The sequence below is a fragment of the Paramormyrops kingsleyae genome, chromosome 9, assembly GCF_048594095.1.
Source record: "Paramormyrops kingsleyae isolate MSU_618 chromosome 9, PKINGS_0.4, whole genome shotgun sequence".
NCBI lineage: Eukaryota > Metazoa > Chordata > Actinopteri > Osteoglossiformes > Mormyridae > Paramormyrops > Paramormyrops kingsleyae.
In genome coordinates this window covers 17786004-17807929 of record NC_132805.1, presented here as the reverse complement: position 1 = coordinate 17807929, position 21926 = coordinate 17786004, and the positions used below count along the sequence as shown (strand labels likewise).

At 44.7% G+C, this 21926-nt stretch overlaps 1 protein-coding gene across 7 annotated transcripts in view; it reads right to left on the bottom strand.

Moving 5' to 3' along the window:
* Positions 1-2028: 2028 nt before the first annotated feature.
* The window catches only part of LOC140592642 (cytochrome b5 reductase 4-like), a 116616-nt gene continuing 96718 nt past the window's right edge, over positions 2029-21926 (bottom strand). For all 7 annotated transcript variants that reach the window (XM_072716486.1, XM_072716490.1, XM_072716489.1 and 4 more), the window contains 4 exons: positions 12886-13036; positions 10105-10191; positions 3515-3676; positions 2029-3339 (listed from right to left, as the gene is read on the bottom strand). In XM_072716486.1, the coding sequence (XP_072572587.1) occupies positions 3285-3339; positions 3515-3676; positions 10105-10191; positions 12886-13036 (455 nt within the window). In that variant the 3' untranslated portion in view covers positions 2029-3284. The remainder of the gene's footprint in view (positions 3340-3514; positions 3677-10104; positions 10192-12885; positions 13037-21926) is intronic.

Here is a 21926-nt window from a genome sequence, read left to right as displayed (position 1 = left end):
CACTAGTTCCCCTCTGGTTCAGATGCAACCCGTCCGGCTTGAACAGGTCCCACCTGTTCCAGAAGGTCTCCCAGTGCCCCATAAACCTAAACTCCTCTTTCCTACATCACCATTTTAGCCATTCATTTAATCCCCTTATCTCAGCTAACAGCCTGGCTTGCACGTGGCACGGGAAGAATTCCAGTGACTACCACCGTGGATGTTCTGCTTCTAAGCTTATCCGCGACTTCTATAAATTTATCCTGCAGAACAGCCCTCCTGCCCTTTCCTATGTCATTGGTGCCAACATACACCACGACCACTGGATCCACCCCGGCTGGGGCCAAAAGCCTGTCCACACAATTCGGAAGGTTCCCTACCTGGGCACCAAGCAGGCAAGACACCGTACAGGACCCTCTATCATGGGTGCACACATAACTATCTACACCTCTGATAATTGAGTCCCCTACTACCACAACCTCCCTCCGCCTGGAGGTAGGCGGCTCCTTGGTGCCCAAGGGCCCACCTGCCTCCCCAGTCTCTTCCGGAAGCACCTGAAAGCAGTTAGACACATCACTTCAGGTGATGCTGCCTCTGTGAACTGTGTACACCCTTTTCTACGTCTACGACCTACGTTCACCCAGCTCTCTCGACCTACCTGTTCATCATTCTCCCCCCTCCCTGCTTGTGACGTACACACAGTCTCCCTAAAAGGCGTATTAGCTCTCTTCTTTAACTCATTGTTGTGTTGGATGAGAGTCAGTTGCTCCTTGAGTTCATGAACCTGGACCATGAGTGAGTCCACTAACTTACATCGCTCGCAGACAAAGTCAAACTCGACACAACCATCCAGAAGGGCAAACATCTTGCAAACACAACACTGAACTGGCCTCATAATTACCTAACTCACTATGACCCCATCCTTTACTCCCAGCCCAGTATATTAATATAGCATATTTAAACTTTTAGCTGATTTAATTAACATATAGTTAAAACAATAAAGTCCCGAGCACAATAAAACACTAAACTAATACTTGTGCTAACAAGGACAGACAAGTACTCACGCAAACCGAGGAAAAAATTAAAGTAAAAAATGAAACAACAACCACCCACATAACCGTACTGGCACACAAACACTCAAATACACACAAATATACTTCTAGATAATTCCAGTCAACCGCTTCAACAGGCGCACAACACAACACAAGTGCACACAGTGTATATACACCACTCCTGCACAGTGCAGCAATCCCAGCCTGAAGAATGCATTAAAAGGTATAATATCCATTTTCCAAACTGCTCATCCTTCTGGGTAGCAGGGGGTCTGGAGTCTATCCCAGAAGCTACGTGAATGAGGTGGGGTACAACCCAGGATGGGGGCCCAGCCCATCGCAGAGCTATAATATGTCCTCCTCAACCAAATTCTCATTCGGTTCTCAGTGGAATTAATAAGTGAATTCCTTAAAATATTAAAGGCCAGCCTGACTTTCAACAATAGCTGTCATCAGCGTTAAAAACCAACCCTTCACATCTTGATTTGTACTGAATCTACACAAGCACCCATGTGAACAGTCAGAGAATAGCCCAGGTGTAGGATGTGAGAGTATGTGAGAGTGTATAGATGGAAATTAGTAGAACAACATTTATAAAATAGTCTTCCTGTTAGTGTAGTGCAAGTTAAAACCTTGGGTTCCATTAAATCAGAGCTAGATAAGATTTTAACAACTCTGAGCTATTAACTAAGTTCTCCCCAAATGGGCTGAATGGCCTCCTCTCGTTTGTCAATATCTTGTGTTCTTATGTTCAAGCTGGGTGAGGTGTAAGGAAAATTTACCCCAAGGGGATCAATTAAGTACATACATATCAAATTTGTTAACCTGACTTCCTCTGCTGGCCCAGAGAGGATGTCCCAAGTTTTCTTCCTACTAGGGAGTCTTTCTCTGCCACTGTCGCCTCTGGCTTGCTCACTGGGGGCTTTAGGCAGGGATATTGTAAAGTGCTTTAGGACAATGTAATGTTGTGAAAATGCATTATACAAAAAACTGAATCGAATATGCATTAGATTTACTGCTCCAAAGCTTTCTCTGTTAATTTATTTTCAACTGCGTATTTTCAACAGCAGAATCAGCTGATCCCAACAGAGCAAGTCCATTTTCTTACAGGATTCACACATTCAAGTATTTATTTACAACGTGGGGGACTGGCAATTTCTGACAAAAGGAGCAGGTCATTTTCAGCAATGTGATATTATAACAAAAGGCTTAGGAGAGCAATGAGTCATACAAGCAATTCTTGGCAGCTTGGCAGTCTGTAGTTAATTTACCCCAGATGATGGGCAGTCGGATAATCCTTCCCAGTTTGTCATGTAAGCCAAAACATAGCCATGATTTAATTGGCTTTTTAGGGACTTGCAGAATGTGACCTTAACTCACATATTCTTTTATACTCAATATAATTCCCAAAAAATTGAGATGGGTTTTTTTTTAATTAGTGATTTTCTTTCTTCAGTACTAAGGTACTCAGCCGTACAAAATTAAAGGACAATTAAATGGCAATATCAACTTAAATAGTTCTGTTTCAGTACCCCAAATCTGTGCAATTCTGTATACTACATATAAATCTGTAGTACTGCACTACCGTGTAAAGCATTTATTGGGCAGGTGTTATAACAGAAATGGATTTTGCTTGTACATGGGTGAATTTATAGGAAAAGTGTATGTTTTCCCCCCCAAATAAAAGTAATCATGAGCATCATGGCAGGATTATCACTGGACATTCAAATCAATATGGGAACATCATTGTTATACAGATTTACATTATGTTAAGTGGGGACCATTAACAGCTAACTTGAGCATATGAGCACCTATATCCTTCACACTCCAAAACAAAAGGTATGTAAGATATGTGTCAAACATTATACAGCACACCAACATACTTGATGTTGTGTCCAGCCCAATGTGAGATGTCAAAGTGAGCTAAAATATTCTCAAAGTCTGCTGGTTAGGTACACATAGTCTGATCACTGGTATCATTAACCTGAGTTTATCAAAAGAGCAGAGATAGAGAGAGAGTCCGGCACCTTCTCCTCTGGCCCTGGGGATAGTCTCCCTGGTGTGGATGCTGAGAGAGGCCAGCTAGCATCAGACACTTTGGATGTCCAGAGTGCAAAGTGAGGAAAAACACACACAAACACACCCACACCCACCCACACACATACACACACACTCATTATGCAAATAAAAAACACCCACAATCACACATTCCGCCCTGCAGAAACTTCTGTAGGGGCCAGTAGCTTCATCCCATCATCCTAAAAATGTGTGGATCTCTTCATCACAATATCCCATCTGCTGCACAAGCCTGTGGGGGAGATCAGACAGTACTCATACAAGTTCTCCTAAACCAAAACCTGTAATTCATATCAAAATCTATAATTCACAATCGCAAGCTGCTTCAGCGGGCACCTGGAGCTATTTTGGCAGAACTGTTCTAGGCAGGCAGTACAATGTCATTAAAAGGCGGTAAGATGACTAACCCTCGTGCCAGTTTTGTGAACGGTGTGGGGCCGCATATGCACACAAAACACCTGGACTCCTTTGGCCTGCTCATGAAGTCCATCAGCAGTGAAGCATCGATTCGGCCCCGACAGCCTGTCCAGTCATCAGATGGCTCAGAGAGAACATGCTTCACTTCAAACCTGAGACACAAAGTCAGCTCTGTAGATGTCTGCTGCTTTAAAGTACTTCAGTGAAAAAATCTGAGTAAAAAACTTCCTGCATGAATGGGCCAAAGTATGAAATTTACTGCTTGAATAAGAGTTTTTGAAATACATAAATATCTATTAAACTTCAAAAGCAGTACATTTGTGAGTCACATAGGCACAATCAACAGCAATAGGGAGATCTACTGAATAAGCAGGAAAAACAATGAACTGAAATATAGATGATTAGTGGCAAGGTGAGTGCACTGCTGACTGAGCCCTGCCCTGATTGCGAAACACATCAACAACAACAAAAAATCTAGACATTTTGGTTAATTAAGCAAGTAAAATTTACTACCAACAACCCAAATAGACACAACCAACACATGACCTTAGTTACTTATAATGGCAGCAACATCCATCCATTTTCTGAAACCACTTATCCTGTTCAGGTTCACGGGGGGGCCAGAGACTGTCCCGCAGGCTACAGGCGCAAGGCAAGGAACAACTCAGGATGGGGCACCAACCCATCGCAGGTAAACACACACACACCATTTACTCACCCACGCATACCTACAGGCAATATGACAATTCCAGACTGCCCAGAGGAAACCCCATGACAACACGGTATCCCCATGAAAACTCCACACACATCGAACCTTGACTGAAACACGACCCCAGTTCCCAGAGGTGACAGAGCTAACCACTGCACCACCATGCCACTCACGAGGCAGCAACATGACAGAGGTAAATGCTAGTGCTGTAGTCAGGACCGCCGAAATCCGAGACCAAGACATTGCCGAGACCGGAAGGTATCAAGACCAAGACACTGCCGAGACTTGAGGGTACAAAGACCAAGACCAAGACCAAGACACACTAAGGCGAGACCAAGATTAGTGCTGTAGTCAAGACTGCCTAAACCGAGACCAAGACATTGCCGAGACCGGAAGGTATCAAGACCAAGACACTGCTGAGACTTGAGGGTACAAAGACCAAGATCAAGACACACTAAGGCGAGACCAAGATCAAGACTGATCAAGACCAAGACCAAGACCAAGACTGAAAACAGACTAGGGATAGAATCAACATCACATTACTCAGATCAACTGTAGAGAAAAAAGGCATTGCTGTAAAGTGTCATTACTCGTTAAATCAAATTCATGTTATCTTTTCAATTATATTGTCCATATGTCCATATGTCTCTCATTTAAAATCTTCCAGATTTGTCATAGTTACGAGGCCTGATGGAAAATAATATTCTCAGCAATCCTCTCCTATAACCATTTTATCAGACCTCATCAAGGGAAAGAGATGGGATGTACCAGAAAGATGTTCATATTAAGTACCAGGGAGAGAGGCCTCGGGTAAGCTATGAATACGGCTATGTGATGATCCGCTGCTTTGAATTGAAGAGAATGAGCCTCCAGATTGACTTGCACCTCCAAGACCTTGCTTTCTAATGAATGTGAAATACCTAATTTAATTGAATTATAACTATGCTATTAGTGCTGGGAGACAAAAACGATCTCGATTTTTTATCGATAAAAAATAAGGACGATCACGATGATACACACAGACTATAAAACTCGATCAACCAAATTTGCTCCGTTTTAGAGAATGCGCTGAGACAGACAACTCGTTGGCCTATCGAGCAGAGGTTTACTGAACGCCAGCACAACAGCCAATCACCAATGACGTTGTCATTTTGCCCATCCCCCCTTAAAGAAGCAATGGGTCCGTTCGATTGCAGCTGACGCAACATGGAGTGTGATCTGTCGGCGGCTGCAGGGGTGGAGTATAAACTGACTGCAGCCAAGTCAGACAATTTCTACTCCTCGTAGTCTGTGAGACTATGTCTTTATGATAGGTATGTCTGATTGTTATGTCTTTCTGATAGGTATGTCTTTCTGATGGGTATGTCTGTCTGAGGGGCATGTCTCATGGGTATGTCTTTCTGATGGGTATGTCTGTTGGGTATGTCTCAGGGGTATGTCTTTCTGATGGGCATGTCTCATCGGTATGTCTTTCTGATAGGTACGTCTTTCTGATCGGTATGTCTGAGGAATATGTCTGATCGGTATGTCTTTCTGATGGGCATGTCTCATGGGTATGTCTTTCTGATTGGTATGTCTTTCTGATAGGTATGTCTTTCTGATGGGCATGTCTTTCTGATAGGTATGTCTTTCTGATAGGTATGTCTTTCTAATGGGCATGTCTGTTTGATAGGTATGTCTTTCTGATGGGCCTGTCTGATGGGTATGTCTTTCTGATGGGCCTGTCTGATGGGTATGTCTTTCTGATGGGCATGTCTTTCTGATGGGCATGTCTTTCTGATGGGCATGTCCTTCTGATGTGTATGTCTGATGGGTATGTCTGATGGGTACGTCTTTCTGATCGGTATGTCTGATGGGTATGTCTGATTGTTATGTCTTCATTGGTATGTCTTTCTGATGGGTATGTCTTTCTGATACATATGTCTTTCTGATAGGTGTGTCTGTCTGATTGGTATGTCTGATCGGTATGTCTTTCTGATTGGTATGTCTCATGGGTATGTCTTTCTGATAGGTATGTCTTTCTGATGGGCATGTCTGATGGGTATGTCTTTCTGATTGGTATGTCTTTCTGATCGGTATATCTGATAGGTATGTCTTTCTGATAGTTATGTCTGATGGGTATGTCTTTCTGATTGGTATGTCTTTCTGATCGGTATGTCTGATGGGTATGTCTGACGATTAAACAAATAAAGCAGCGCAACATTACAGTAACTAACAATAAATAAACCACTAACGTACGTGTACTGTTAGAGCATTTATGTAATTTATTTAAACTTTATTTTACCAGTAAATGAACTGAAACCAGTTCTCACTGCTTTATGTGCTTTTCGGGAGAAATAGCAGATAACGCATTGGAACTTCCTGGGATAGAAACGTCATGCGTGTGACTAAAATCTTCAGCCAATAAGGGCAAAGTTGTGTCGTCACGGAGGCGGCTCCAGTTTGTGCTGCACGGTCTGTCTCAAGTCGTCTTGCTCTCGCGAGGATTTTGTACTATGTGACATGGTGACGCGTGGTGACGTTTTGGAACATTTCTTTGCCGACTTCGCTATCATGCGATGTGTATGAAGTGTGTGGACTGTGAAGCACTGTGTCCATTGAGAAAATGTATACAATGTAACGTTTTTAAAGTAGATGCATCTGACTGGTTGCATTTGAATTGAGGCGCGTAATGAATAATACTGTTCTGTGAGGATGTGCTGTTTTCTCTTTTTTTCCCCATCCCATCGAGACCGTTATGTCCGAGACCAAGACAAGACCGAGACCAAATAGGGTCGAGACCAAGACAAGACCGAGACTACAAAAAATTGGTCTCAAGACCGGTCTCGAGAACTACAGCACTAGTAAATGCTAGGTCAGCCAACTAAAATTCATTTTAAAATAGGTCTGCATAGCATATCAATGGTATGCACTGCTCACCAAAAGACCCTTTATGAAGAAAAACATGATGGAAACAAGTTTTCCCTTGCCCGGACGCGGGTCACAGGGCCCCCCCCCTGGAGCCAGGCCTGGGGGTGGGGCTTGATGGCGAGCGCCTGGTGGCCAGGCCTATACCCATGGGGCCTGGTCAGGCACAGCCCGAACAAGGTACGTGGGTCCCCCCTCCAATGGGCTCACCACCCATAGGACGGGCCATAGGGGTCGGGTGCATTGTGAACTGGGCAGTGGCCAAAGGCGGGGACCTTGGAGGTCCGATCCTCGGCTGCAGAAGCTAGCTCTTGGGACATGGAATGTCACATCTCTGATGGGGAAGGAGTATGGGGGAGCAGAGTATAGGGACTAGGGTGTGGACTACCCTATCTCGGGGGCGGAGAGCACTGAGGTGGTTAAAAAGCTCCTCGGTGGCCGAGCCCCGGGGGTGGATGAGATCCGCCCGGAGCTCCTTAAGGCTCTGGATGCTGTGGGGCTGTCCTGGTTGACACGCATCTGCAGCATCGCATGGACATCGGGGGCAGTGCCTCTGGACTGGCAGACCGGGGTGGTGGTCCCCCTCTTTAAGAAGGGGGACCAGAAGGTGTGCTCCAACTATAGGGGGATCACACTCCTCAGCCTCCCTGGTAAGGTCTATTCGGGGGTTCTGGAGAGGAGGGTCCGCCGGATTGTCAAACCTTGGATTCAGGAGGAGCAGTGTGGTTTTTGCTCCGGCCGTGGATCAGTGGATCAGCTCTATACTCTCCGCAGGGTTCTGGAGGGTTCATGGGAGTTTGCCCAACCAGTCTACATGTGTTTTGTGGACTTGGAGAAGGCATTCGACCATGTCCCTCGGGGAGTCCTGTGGGGGGTGCTCCGGGAGTATGGGGTGCCGGGCTTCCTTTTAAGGGCTGTTCGGTCCTTGTTTGACCGGTGCCAGAGTCTGGTCCTCATGGACGGCAATAAGTCGGACTTGTTTCCGGTGAGGGTTGGACTCTGTCAGGGCTGCCCTTTGTCACCGATTCTGTTCATAGTTTTTATGGACAAAATTTCTAGGCGCAGCCAGGGCGTTGAGGGTGTCCGGTTTGGTGACCTCAGGATTAGGTCTCTGCTTTTTGCAGATGATGTGGTCCTGTTGGCCTCATCGGACCGTGACCTTTGGCTCTTGCTGGGACAGTTCGCAGCCGAGTGTGAAGCGGCTGGGATGAGAATCAGCACCTCCAAATCCGAGACCATGGTCCTCAGCCGGAAAAGGGTAGAATGCTCTCTTCGGGTCAGGGATGGGGTCCTTCCCCAAGTGGAGGAGTTTAAGTATCTCGGGGTCTTGTTCACAAGTGGGGGGACAATGGAGCGGGAGATCGACAGGCGGATCGGTGCGGCGTCCGCAGTGATGCGGGTGGTGCATCGGTTGGTCATGGTAGAGAAGGAGCTGAGCCAAAAGGCGAAGCTCTCGATTTACCAGTCGATCTATGTTCCTACCCTCACCTATGGTCACAAGGTGTGGGTAGTGACCGAAAGAACAAGATCGCGAGTGCAAGCGGCCGAAATGAGTTTCCTCTGCAGGGTGGCTGGGCTCTCCCTTAGAGATAGGGTAAGGAGCGCGGTCATTCGGGAGGGACTCAGAGTAGAGCCGCTGCTCCTCCACATTGAGAGGAGTCAGATGAGGTGGCTCGGGCATCTGATTAGGATGCCTCCTGGACGCCTCCCTGGTGAGGTGTTCCGGGCATGTCCCACTGGGAGGAGGCCCTGGGGAAGACCCAGGACACGCTGGAGGGACTATGTCTCTCGGCTGGCCTGGGAACGCCTCGGGATTCCCCCAGAGGAGCTGGATGAAGTGGCCGGGGAGAGGGAAGTCTGGGTTTTCCTGCTGAGACTGCTGCCCCCGTGACCCGGCATCGGATAAGCGGGAGATAATGGATGGATGGATGGATGGATGGCACTGCTCACCATAATTTAATTTCAGTCTCATTTTACACAGCAGTGTACAAGGCCTATATATTTTACCTAGGAAATCGAGTGATACTGTGATAATCCCAATACATGAAAAGGAATTTCCAAACAAGCAAAAACATATTGCTCAAACTGTTATAGATAATGGATGGATAGTGCCTAGCTGTCCTACAAACATAAATTTGAATGTCAAATCAATTCACTGACAGCTAACAGCTTAAGTCTAGCATCAATCATAAAAAAAAAAGTTATCGTATCTGGCAACTCGGGTCCAAGTTTAATGTGATCTCTTAATTGATCTCTTAATTGCTCCCCTTGTGCTCAAGTCATTTTTGAAGTTGTTGTTCTTGAGCCTCGAAAATAGAGTGTGGGGGGAGGGTCTTTTTTTCTTCTTCATTTAATTAGGAAGAAAGTACTCTTTACCTGCTTTGAAATTCAAACTGAGCATATATTTGTCATAAAACAATAACATTTCTCAGTTTCAACATTTGATATGTTGCCTGTTCTATTTCAATTAAATATGGGTTTATATGATTTGCAAATCATTGCATTCTGTCTGCATTTTACACATTCTTCACATTCCAGCGACTTGCAAGATCATCTGCCCAACAAGACTGAATGAGTCAATATATTTGGGGATATGGAAGCAATGTATGGAACATAATGAAATAAAGCAGAAAAAATATCGGTGGCACAATTGTGTGTCAAAAAGAAAAATACAAAAAAGTTCATAAGCCAGAAGCTGAAAGTGATTGTGAAAGGGAGCTCAATGGTGGATGTACACTTTCCACTCTTTGGAATGAGAAACACGAAGACAGAAATGAAGACACAGAGATGACCATGGTGCAACTGCTGCCATGCACAGTGAAAGACCCAGTGGTGAGTGAGGCAAGAGGTGTTTACAAAGAAGAGCACATACTAGCAAGATGTAAATATACACACACCAGTGACATACATTCTGACCCCATATACACACAATTACACAAACACACACTGAGTCTTCTCCATTACTTTTCCTCCATCTCAGCAAGCTGGTCCAGTTCTGAACGCCACAAGATATCACTCTCCTGTCGGTTGAAGAACATCAGCTTGGTGTTCCTGGTGGGGCATACATAGGATAAAAATATTGTAGGTTATTTTATTTTTCGGCAGGCTTGTACCGCACAGCTTTTGCTGCCGCAAACACTCCCCTCTATGGAAGTTGTGAATGAGAAGCTAACTTCAGCCAAAGAATAGGACGCTGCGAATAGGAAAGTGTAAGTAGCCAACTTCAGCCTCGTGAGCAGCAAATTTAACAAGACCTGGTCATCAAAAGGCAACTCGCAGCAACACTTACCAACTTCTTTGTGTGACGCTATTGGTGGATAATAAACTATAGCCAAACATAATGTGTTAATTTTGGATAAATTATCAGCTCCTTTTCTAATTATAAATAATGCAATATTTATCTAAAAAAATAACATCACAAACTGAATTTTTTCCAGTATTGTGCAGCCGAAATTTGAACCAAGTGAAAGTTAAACAGAGCCATAGTCTCATGATCACTTAGAGATCGACTGTGCAGCTAAAGGCTTTATCATGAGTCTGTTTTACTGATTGATCTGCCACGATATGCATTAAAATGATATGCTGTGTAGGATCACACATGCACATATCACAGGGCCTAAATTCCAGGTGGCCTGAGACAAGGCCGAGCCTGGTACGAGAGGCACCAAAGGGGGGTTACACACATAAACACACACACACAGATAACAAGGGAGGCCAGCACTCCAACTTTTATTGCCCAAAGATTTAGGGACCTACAGACAAGCAGAGTGGACATAATGGACAGGGGTCCCTCGACTTGGCACACAACCCCCTCCCCATACATTCTGCCTTACATATCACTCACCCAACAGATGAACACCCTAAAGGAAGTTTCATTTAAGTTTGGCTTTTGTATACCCTGTATATTGATTTACTCACGACTACTAGTCTCAATATACAGATACGTTATGTTTGTATGTGTCCTTAGACAATCTTAGTGTTTTGTGTGCCACCCTTATAACCATGTTCACGGAGTATCACCTATTTTACCCCTTTGCACTTGAATACATATAAATTTAAATAAATAGATCGGTATAGCTACCATGGTATACCAGAAGAATCTGGAAAGTGAGTGTAACCAATGTGTCCTAACTTTTAGAGAGTCTTCTTTGTTAAAACTCCCCCTTCTCTTCCAACATTCCTTTGTGGTCCTTATCTGATCTTGGTGGACAGTCACCAAGTTTCTTTGTTTCTACCATGCTATGTTAAAAGAACTGAATTAAGGTGTATCTTATCCATTCTGGAGAAGATGAATTGGCATAAGCCACACCAAACAAAATATGTTGTTTCCAGATGTGCAACTTATATTGATATTACCACAAACTAATGGCCACGCCTATCTATGGATAAGATGTGCTGTTTGTAATAGGAATATTTGATGTAATGTCTGCACAAAGTGTAACATCTGTTGAGGTGCAACCCAAAACACCTGTATCCTATACTGATGTGAATCAGTCACATAGATAAAATAACTAATTGTTTAATCAATTAATGCAGATGGTATGAGGTATGTACCTGTGAAGCTGGTATGGCATGTTTGGTGTCAAACTGATTGTTAATCACCCCTGATTCCAAATCTGGTCAGTGATTACCATAAAAGTGGATGTATCAAAAGTTATAACAGCTTAATGAAAATCATCAGTAAAGGGAGAATCAGTCGGGCCATAAATCCCAAAAGGACTGATACAGACCTCCTTCCGAAAGCCCGCCAAATGGATGGCCAGCCATTGGGCCAGGAGTCGAATTCCTGGTCATCCCTATTCATGAACTTTAGACCATAAAAATCTAGCACCTCAGAACAAAGGTGCGCAGAGAATAACCGCCAGCCCGAAGGAGAACATCAGCCCGGGAGAAGAGAAGCCCACAAGAAGCCCTCCGGTGAAGGCCCAGCTGAACAGAGAACAGCACCCAAGACAAAGCTTCACCAGGAGAGAGAATCCAAAGGGGCTCCACTCCACTGCTCGAGTGCCGTCAGCTCAGCAGCTCTGCCATCAACTGCCAAGACCCCCCCCCCCCTCTCTTCAACCAAGTAAACCAACTTCCTTTCATTCTAACAACTTAAGCTGTTCTGTTAACCTGCTATAAGACTTTAGGGTTGTGTTTCCACAAACTGTGCTTGCTTTGCAGAACAGTATTTCCCATTTAAGGTTACTCATTTAAAATCCGGTCATTGCATTTTCATAATTACATCGTTTGTTTTATTCCATTATTTTGTGTTTCTTGTTTGTGTTAGGTGTAACGTCTGTCTTATGTTAGTTGTAGTGTTAGCTAGGAATAAATGCATGTCTTTTACACAACTTTAGCCTCCGTCATTGAGTGTCTCGCAATAAAGTCCCTGCCTCTGTGCGATCTTGCTACACGCTCTGAACCTCAAACTCGCCTGAAACATCGCGAGACTCTCTCTCATCGGCCGTGAGGGGAGCTTCGCTACCATATCGTTTACATTACCTGGTGATGCAGCTCGCTGGACGAGCCTTCTAACCCAGGTTACTAAGCGATACAGGTAATTAGTGAATCCCATTTAAGTCTCACATTAACAGACTCACAGGGATACCGCAATTGAGTTTGGAGGAGCCGACCATTCGGCATAACGATTGGTTAAGAATCAGCATTAAATAATAATTAATTAAACTTTAATTAATTTCAAACATATTGGTGGAGATATTAAAATTACCTGAGCTAATAATTCCTACAGCTGTGACTCACCTGAGATTCCCAACATTGTGAAGAGTGAAACGAATGAGCCTTGCCATGGGAGTAAAGCCAGTGCCGGCAGCGAGCAGATACAGGTGAGTGATGTCATGCAGGGGGCGGAGACTGAAGGAGCCATTTGGACTGCTGATCGCCAGTGAGTCTCCTGGATGGGTCACAAAGCAAGAAAATATTTCTATAAATCATACACACAACAAAGATATTTGCTGAACCTAATGAAATCAGACATTTTGGTAAAACTCAGGATAAAATATTTGGAAATCTTACATTACCACAATGTAAAATTCAAATGTAATGGTATAATTACAGTTCAGAAGTCATACGTGTACTTCATAATGCAGGGAAATTACACGTACAATATATTTCTAAAAGTATTGGGACACCTGCCTTTGCTCAGACATGAACTTTAATGACATCCCATTCTTAATATATAGATTTTAATATGGAGTTGGCCTACCCTTTGCAGCTATAACAGCTTCAACTGGGCCAGCTTCAAGGGGCCATCCCAAAACTATTCCCACAAAGTTGGGAGCATGAAATTGTCCAGAATGGCTTCGAATGTTACAGCATTAAGAGTTCCTTTCACTGGAATTAAGGGGCCAAGCCCAACCCATGAAAAACAACCCCATATCATAACCCCCCCACCAAACTTTACAGTTCTCCTAGCAACCGCCAAACCCAGACTCATCCATCGGATTTCCAGGCAGAGAACAGTGCATACAAATATTGTACAGTGAAAGTGCCATCAGAAGAAAAAAATTACTAAGCTTTGGACAGCTTCGAAAATCAGCAGCACAGATTTTCCACAGCTCAAATCAATCTACCCAACCAACCCCAATCTACCCCTCCTGCTGCCTGCAGAAGGTCTAATCCATCATCACGGATGCCAGCCACTCGATTCACACTCTCTTAACACTTCTGCCCTCTGCAAAGTACATCACAGTACTTCCAGTACATCACACCCGTGTCACCAGCTTCAGGGACAGCTTCTTTGCTAGCAAGCAATCAGGTCACTAAACATCTGGTGACATGTACCTGTCCACCTACTGAAATGTATTAACATACATAAGAACTGTCAATTCCTTAATGGGAACCAAAATTCATATTTATATATTTTAATATATCTGTGCACAGCTTGCAGTCCTTCTGATTATCTCTTGGTGAGAAAGAGGTACCAATACAAAATCTCAAATTTAAAAAGATGGTTTATTTAATGATTTAAAAGCTGAGATTTTTAAATTTTTGATTCACTAAGGAACTGAGTCTTTCATTCTAATAAAAATTCTGTGGTCCTATGTACAAAATAACATGAAGATTAACATAAAAGAATGCCCAATATCTGGGTTCTGACAATATGCAAAACAAGGCAAAGAAAGTGGAGAAAAATACTAATATGACAAAGTGCAAGGAGGACCAATGTAAGAGATCTGTGTCAGTAAAAGATTACTAATGTTCAAAATCTATACAGTGATCCCCCGCCTATCGCGGAAGATGCGTTCCAGACCTAGGTGATAATCCAGGCGATAGGTGAAAATCCACAATATAGAAAGACCACATAAATAAATATTTTTTTTATATAGTTTAAGCCTTAAAATAACCCTCACACATGCTTTAAACACATGTAAACTTATTAAAACAACACATTTATGTGGATGTTGGGCTAAGGATATGAGTAACATAATACTGTAATAATAAAATAATAATATGTAATGTGTGTGTGTATGTATATATATATACATACCAAGATAGAACTTTTTGGCCTTAATTCTAAGCGGTATGTGACAATCAGGCACTGCTCATCACTTGTCCAATACAGTCCCCACAGTGAAGCATGGCGGTGGCAGCATCATGCTGTGGGGGTGTTTTTCAGCTGCAGGGACAGGACGACTGGTTGCAATCGAGGGAAAGATGAATGCGGCCAAGAACAGGGATATCCTGGACAAAAACCTTCTCCAGAGTGCTAAGGACCTCAGACTGGGCCGAAGGTTTACCTTCCAACAAGACAATGACCCTAAGCACACAGCTAATATAACGAAGGAGTGGCTTCACAACAACTCTGTGACTGTTCTTGAATGGCCCAGCCAGAGCCCTGACTTAAACCCAATTGAGCATCTCTGGAGAGACCTAAAAATGACTGTCCACCAACGTTTACCATCCAACCTGACAGAACTGGAGAGGATCTGGGTCTTCCAACATGACAGTGACCCAAAGCACACAGCCAGGAAAACCAAGGAGTGGCTCCGTAAGAAGCATATTAAGGCTCTGGAGTGGCCTAGCCAGTCTCCAGACCTAAATCCAATAGAAAATCTTTGGAGGGAACTGAAACCTGACAGATCTAGAGAAGATCTGTATGGAGGAGTGGGCCAAAATCCCTCCTGCAGTGTGTGCAAACCTGGTGAAGAACTACAGGAACCATTTAATTGATACTTTATTGATCCCCGTGGGGAAATTGTTTTTACGCCTCCCTCAACTTGCTCTTTGTAGAGTAAGTTGCCCGCGAAGGGCAGCCACCCATAGGGGCGCCCAGGGAGCTGGGGGTTAAGGGTCTTGCTCAAGGAGCTGAGGCTGAGGCTGGGTTTGAACCTGTGACCTTGTGATTATAGGCACACAGGCTTAGCCCACTGAGCCACACGCTGCCCCAAAATCCACAATATAGATGATTTTCTATATTTGACCTCTGTAATTGTTAACAAAGGCTTCTGTACCAAATATTAATTTTTTTTGACTCAAGTGATCAAATACTTATTTGACACGGTAATTCACAAATAAATTGTTAAAAAAAATCATACAATGTGATTTCCGGATTTTTCTTTTTAGATTCTGTCTCTCACAGTGGAAATGCACCTATGTTGAAAATTGTAGACCCCTCCATGATTTTGCAAAATATATATATACACTCAACTAAAGGATTATTAGGAACACCTGTTCAATTTCTCATTAATGCAATTATCTAATCAACCAATCACATGGCAGTTGCTTCAATGCATTTAGGGGTGTGGTCCTGGTCAAGACAATCTCCTGAACTCCAAACTGAATGTCAGAATGGGAAAGAAAGGTGATTTAAGCAATTTTGAGCGTGGCATGGTTGTTGGTGCCAGACGGGCCGGTCTGAGTATTTCACAATCTGCTCAGTTACTGGGATTTTCACGCACAACCATTTCTAGGGTTTACAAAGAATGGTGTGCAAAGGGAAAAACATCCAGTATGCGGCAGTCCTGTGGGCGAAAATGCCTTGCTGATGCTAGAGGTCAGAGGAGAATGGGCCGACTGATTCAAGCTGATAGAAGAGCAACTTTGACTGAAATAACCACTTGTTACAACCGAGGTATGCAGCAAAGCATTTGTGAAGCCACAACACGCACAACCTTGAGGCGGATGGGCTACAACAGCAGAAGACCCCACCGGGTACCACTCATCTCCACTACAAATAGGAAAAAGAGGCTACAATTTGCACGAGCTCACCAAAATTGGACAGTTGAAGACTGGAAAAATGTTGCCTGGTCTGATGAGTCTCGATTTCTCTTGAGACATTCAAATGGTAGAGTCAGAATTTGGCGTAAACAGAATGAGAACATGGATCCATCATGCCTTGTTACCACTGTGCAGGCTGGTGGTGGTGGTGGTGTAATGGTGTGGGGGATGTTTTCTTGGCACACTTTAGGCCCCTTAGTGCCAATTGGGCATCGTTTAAATGCCACGGCCTACCTGAGCATTGTTTCTGACCATGTCCATCCCTTTATGACCACCATGTACCCATCCTCTGATGGCTACTTCCAGCAGGATAATGCACCATGTCACAAAGCTCGAATCACTTCAAATTGGTTTCTTGAACATGACAATGAGTTCACTATACTAAAATGGCCCCCACTGTCACCAGATCTCAACCCAATAGAGCATCTTTGGGATGTGGTGGAACGGGAGCTTCGTGCCCTGGATATGCATCCCACAAATCTCCATCAACTGCAAGATGCTATCCTATCAATATGGGCCAACATTTCTAAAGAATGCTTTCAGCACCTTGTTGAATCAATGCCACGTAGAATTAAGGCAGTTCTGAAGGCGAAAGGGGGTCAAACACCGTATTAGTATGGTGTTCCTAATAATCCTTTAGGTGAGTGTATATATATATATATACATACACACACACTGTATACATAATGGAATATATAAAAATTAAAACATAAATGGCTCATATATTCTTTTCATCCTTCTTGATGTAGCATATCGTTGATTCATTCAAGCCATAATGACGAGCGTCATCCGTGTAACCAGTGTTGGGCAAGCTACTTGTAAAGTGTAGTGAGCTAAGATATCAGTTACTCAACAATAAATTAAGCTTCACTACACAAAAGCTACCACCCATAGAAATATAGCAAGCTAAGTTACACAAATATGGCAAAAGTAGTTTACTACATCAGAAGCTACTTCACGTTGTACCAACCTAATGCCAGATCAGTACAAAATTACAGATACACGTTTAAGACATTTATTAAAGAACAACCCATGATTTAACACAGTGTAGACATTGCATTATGTGAAGCAACGAAACATAAATAAAAGCTTACTTCTGGAAATAAAAAAAAAGTTATTGGCCTACTACTAGATAAACCAGTACTCTAGTAAAACTATTTAGTGCCAAATGAAAGCTACTGCGTAGTGTTCGATGGGCAAGACATTGCTATAGATTTAAATCAATTTAAATTTTCTAGGGAAAAGACAGAAAAAAAGAACCATATTAACAGCCATCTTATTTCCTCAGGGCCTCCCTTAACGAGAAAACTTCTTCAGACCCCATTAAACAAGTCGATTGAAGTTACAAACTTTGTGTTTAAGAACCGTGTAACTATACAATGACAATAAAAAGTCTTGAAGTCTTGAAGCTTACACAGCACAAGAGAAGCTTTTCAAAAGTGGCATCAGAAAGGCGGTTTCTCTTTGGTCTGAAAATATCCTTTCCTACGCTAAACAGTGTTTGACAGGCTGCACTTGCTGGGACCCCTGTCTTGTATCTATACTTTTTAATAACTAAGGTGGATGTATCATCAAATTGCTAAAGCTGGATTCATTTTCATTACTTTTAAGTGTTTTTTATTTCTTAATTAGTTAAAACCCAGGACAGAATTCGGGCAAAGTCTATAAGCAGGGCTGGACTGGGAGCAAAAAATGGCCCTGGCATTTTTTGGTCATGGCGGTCCACTATGATTATTTAGACGATATGCGAAAGCACATGACATACCAGATATATGTGCACGTTGCATGATTTCAAAAAATAAAATAAAGCACAGCAGCCTACAAGGAAGAGAGTAACCATGTTAAAAAAACTGATATGCTCTTTCACTACTCAGGGATTCATCTTGGGAGAGATGGCCACAGTGTCACAATTCCCACCTTGAAGTGAAAGTGGATGTCAAAGAATCACAGAGAGAGAGAGAGGCAGAAATGTTAATTTCACTAGTGTTATTTCTCTGGTTACCTATCAATGATAAATCATCCATTTCAGCAAAGCAAATTTTTACTAATATTACATGATAATAATAACTGTAAGCTGTAACACCTGCAAACTAACTTTAGGGCAAGCTAAAATACCACTAAGTTGGACAACAAATCTACTCATAGCATTATTTAAAAATGAAGGCGATAAAGGCAATTTTCTCTCTCATACACACAGTTTGTGCACAAAACTGTTGTTTTGTACACAAATGACACATAACAATATAGGCTAATATTATTATGCACCTTTTAAGTCTGACTGAATAAAATAAGTCTTGTAATATGAATAATTTCCTATGTTGAGCATTTGCGCATTTTTGGCCCAGATACTATTTAGTGAAGATGTGACTCTAATAATTTTTTATCATTTTAAAATTGTATTGTAGCACCGGCGGGGCGCATGTCCCAACATGCCCCGCATGCAAGTTGTAAATAGCCATTGTATTGTTGTTGTTATTATTATTGTTAATAGTGAGGGAATAATTTTATAAGGGGAAATAAAGGGAATGATTCTATTAGGCTGTAACTAATCAAAACGAGAACTGACTGGCGCGCCGGCAAGGCAAGGCTACCTAATCGGAACAGATAGGGGGGGCAACAGAGAACATCAGCGGCCCCTACTTATCTTTTAGCCTTCCAGAAGGACAACTACGAACCGACTAACGAGGGCAAGTGTCAAACATGTGGTTGTCACGTAGACGGAAGGTACTGAGAAAGGGGGGGAGATGCCCAAAGGGCTTTAAAAGGGATACAGCTGATACATATGGAAGAGCCCCCTCCTGTACATGCTGAATGTATGTCAGATGGCCGCTCCCGGATTGCAATCTGTCAGAGAATAAACCGGTGATTTGCAACTTCTCCCTGTGTCAACTGTGAATCTCTTCTCATCCACGGACCCGGTGGAGACGGCGTGCTCCAACAATTTGGGGGCTCGTCTGGGATCCCCAGGAGATTCACAAGATTCGGCTAAGTGTTGACATGGCCTACTTGGACACAGAGAACTGCGAGGCGCCGACTAGAAGAGGTAAGTAGAGCCTGTTATATCAAAATCTGCACATTGGATATGTCAAATTGAGCAGTTTGAAGTGTCCAGGGGCCCGTCGGTAAATTAAGACGGAGGAGAGGTTGCATGCACTGTGTTTATATATTGGGTATGTCTACTGTATGTCTTGTGTATGCATTGCGTCCAGGTATCGTGCGCAGAGAAATAGAACCTTAAGGAGCGGAGGGTACGGGACCCCCGCAGGGAAATAGAATTTTAAGGAGCGGAGGGTACGGGACCCCCGCAGGGAATAGAACCTTAAGGAGCGGAGGGTACGGGGCCCCCGCAGGGAAATAGAACCTTAAGGAGCGGAGGGTACGGGACCCCCGCATTGTCCTTGGTGTGGCAACCCCACTACTTGCTGACGAGCGGTAGAAAAGCTGGGTGGGAGACCTGGGGAATTCAGGACCCCCAAACTCTAGATTGGGAGGAGGGAATAAGGTCCCCCTCTCTAAAAAAAAAAAAAAAAGAGAGAGGGTGAATCAAAGCACCAGCTTGGGTGCAGTTGTACTGGTTTGTGTGTGAGCAGTGTTGTGGGTTCTTCCTGTCCAGGGTGGTCGCCATTCTCTCTCTGTTGGTTGAACTTGCCCATGGCTCTGCTGTCACTGCTTGCGGTCTTACAGTTTGTCAGAACCGAAGGGGAGTTCTCAGCAATTGGACGCCCAAAAGCGTGCCAGCCCGGCCGCACCCGCTGACTCAGAACGGGCAGGGCCGACAGGTACCTCGGGCGTTCATTACAACTGCCGAGCAGGACCTCGCCTAGGGTGAGTTCTAAGAACACCCCTAGCTTGGACTCTCGGGAGGGTGGGTGACGCTTGAAGGCTATTTTGCTGGCCTTGGTCGAGTCAGACCACCGGTAGTGCGGCCGATAAGCTGACTCCCACCTGGGTTGTCTCAGTTGTGCGTACAGAACGCCCCCTTCCAAGTTGACATTGCTGGGGATCGGGGGGGTTTCGGCTGGGGGTGGGCCTGTTTGACTGGGATTGAGCTCGTGGGGCGTGCCCTGTTCAGGAGGGACACAACAGTAAGCTGCTCTGAATATAGTCTTATTGTTTTAGAAGTTGTTGATTTATGTATTGGTGGTGTTTGTTACTAGGACATTCGACTAAGATAAGGAGGTGTACTAAGTATGGGTGGCTGAACCCACATCTGGAGGCAGAAGGGCTGCTAGACAAGGGATCTAAACAGTCAGGACAGATTAAAAATGGAACGCGAGTTTGATTGGGAGCTAGATGACGGGGGATGGCCGCCCCCGGAAAATGCAGTGTGGAAGCCACTAGAGTAAGGCAGATCCAGGTGGTGAAAGCAGCCATAGAAAAAGCAGTGGCTGAAGATAAGGATAAGGAGGTAGCTGACGCCTGGGAGCGTATGTGTGCAGTGGTCCGGGGTGCTGGACAACAGATAGGAGACAGGCGCTCATTGGGAGAGCTACTGTGGAAAAAGGAGAGAGAGCATGCTAGGCTGAGGGATGAAGCAGCACGTAAGAGAGCGAGCGCTAATCTGATGCAGAAGGGGAAGTTGAGAAAAGAGGGAGATATGCATGAGAAGGAAAGGAGGGAGTGGGCGAGGTTAGCCCTATTTTGGCAGGGGACAGACCACCTCCACAGTGAGGAAAAGGAGGAGTGTAAGTCGCTCCCTCCCGCAAAAGAAACACAGACAGATTGTGAGGACCCTCCCCCGGCATATACAGGTCAGAGGGTGTTCTCAACAGTGCCCCCGGCCCATGGGTCCCCCGTGATTAATGTCACAGGAGGAACCCTCCATGTTTACACACATGCGATTCAGGAAGTCTCAGACAACCTTAAGGAACTGCAGACCAAGTCGTTGAAGCTGCAGGTGGGTGAAGCAAGGTGAAAGGCTAATGAAAACAAAAGGAAAGGGCAAGGAAAGCAGAGGGTGGCAGGGGTTTCCCCAGGGGGACCACCCATATACCCGCCCGGCCCTTGGAACGGGCCACCCACCTCCCAACAGGGAGGGTGGGGCCAGCAATGGGGAAGGGGCCGAGGCGGCTTGAGATGGGGCAACAGGGGCCGGGGCTGGGGAAGGGGCATGCCGCAAAGGGGACTGCCGTCAGGTGTCCGTTTTAGGTGTGGGGCAGAAGGACACTGGAGCAGAGATTGCCCAGCACCGGTCTCGGGCAAGGGGCGTGGCAGGAGAGGCCCTCCTAGGACCCAGGTGATGGCCCCCAACCCCCAAGCGGCTCCCACGGCAGGACAATATCCAGCAGTGGAAGGAGGGGAGTGGGACTTTTTCACTTATATGTGGGTCCCGAAGGGGTAGCCTCAGCCACACTGCTCACCCCAGAACAGCTGCCCTGGTACATGATGGGACAGGAAGCTGTCCCACATGTCTCTCTGGCCCTCCATCCCAAACACCAGGCCAAGGATTTGGGCCCGATGGTGAAACGGGCCAGAGAAACTGAGGACTGGGTACAGACCCAGATCCCACAGGTCTCCTTCTCGCCCTACCTATCGCATACAGGTCACAACACAGGACACAGCCC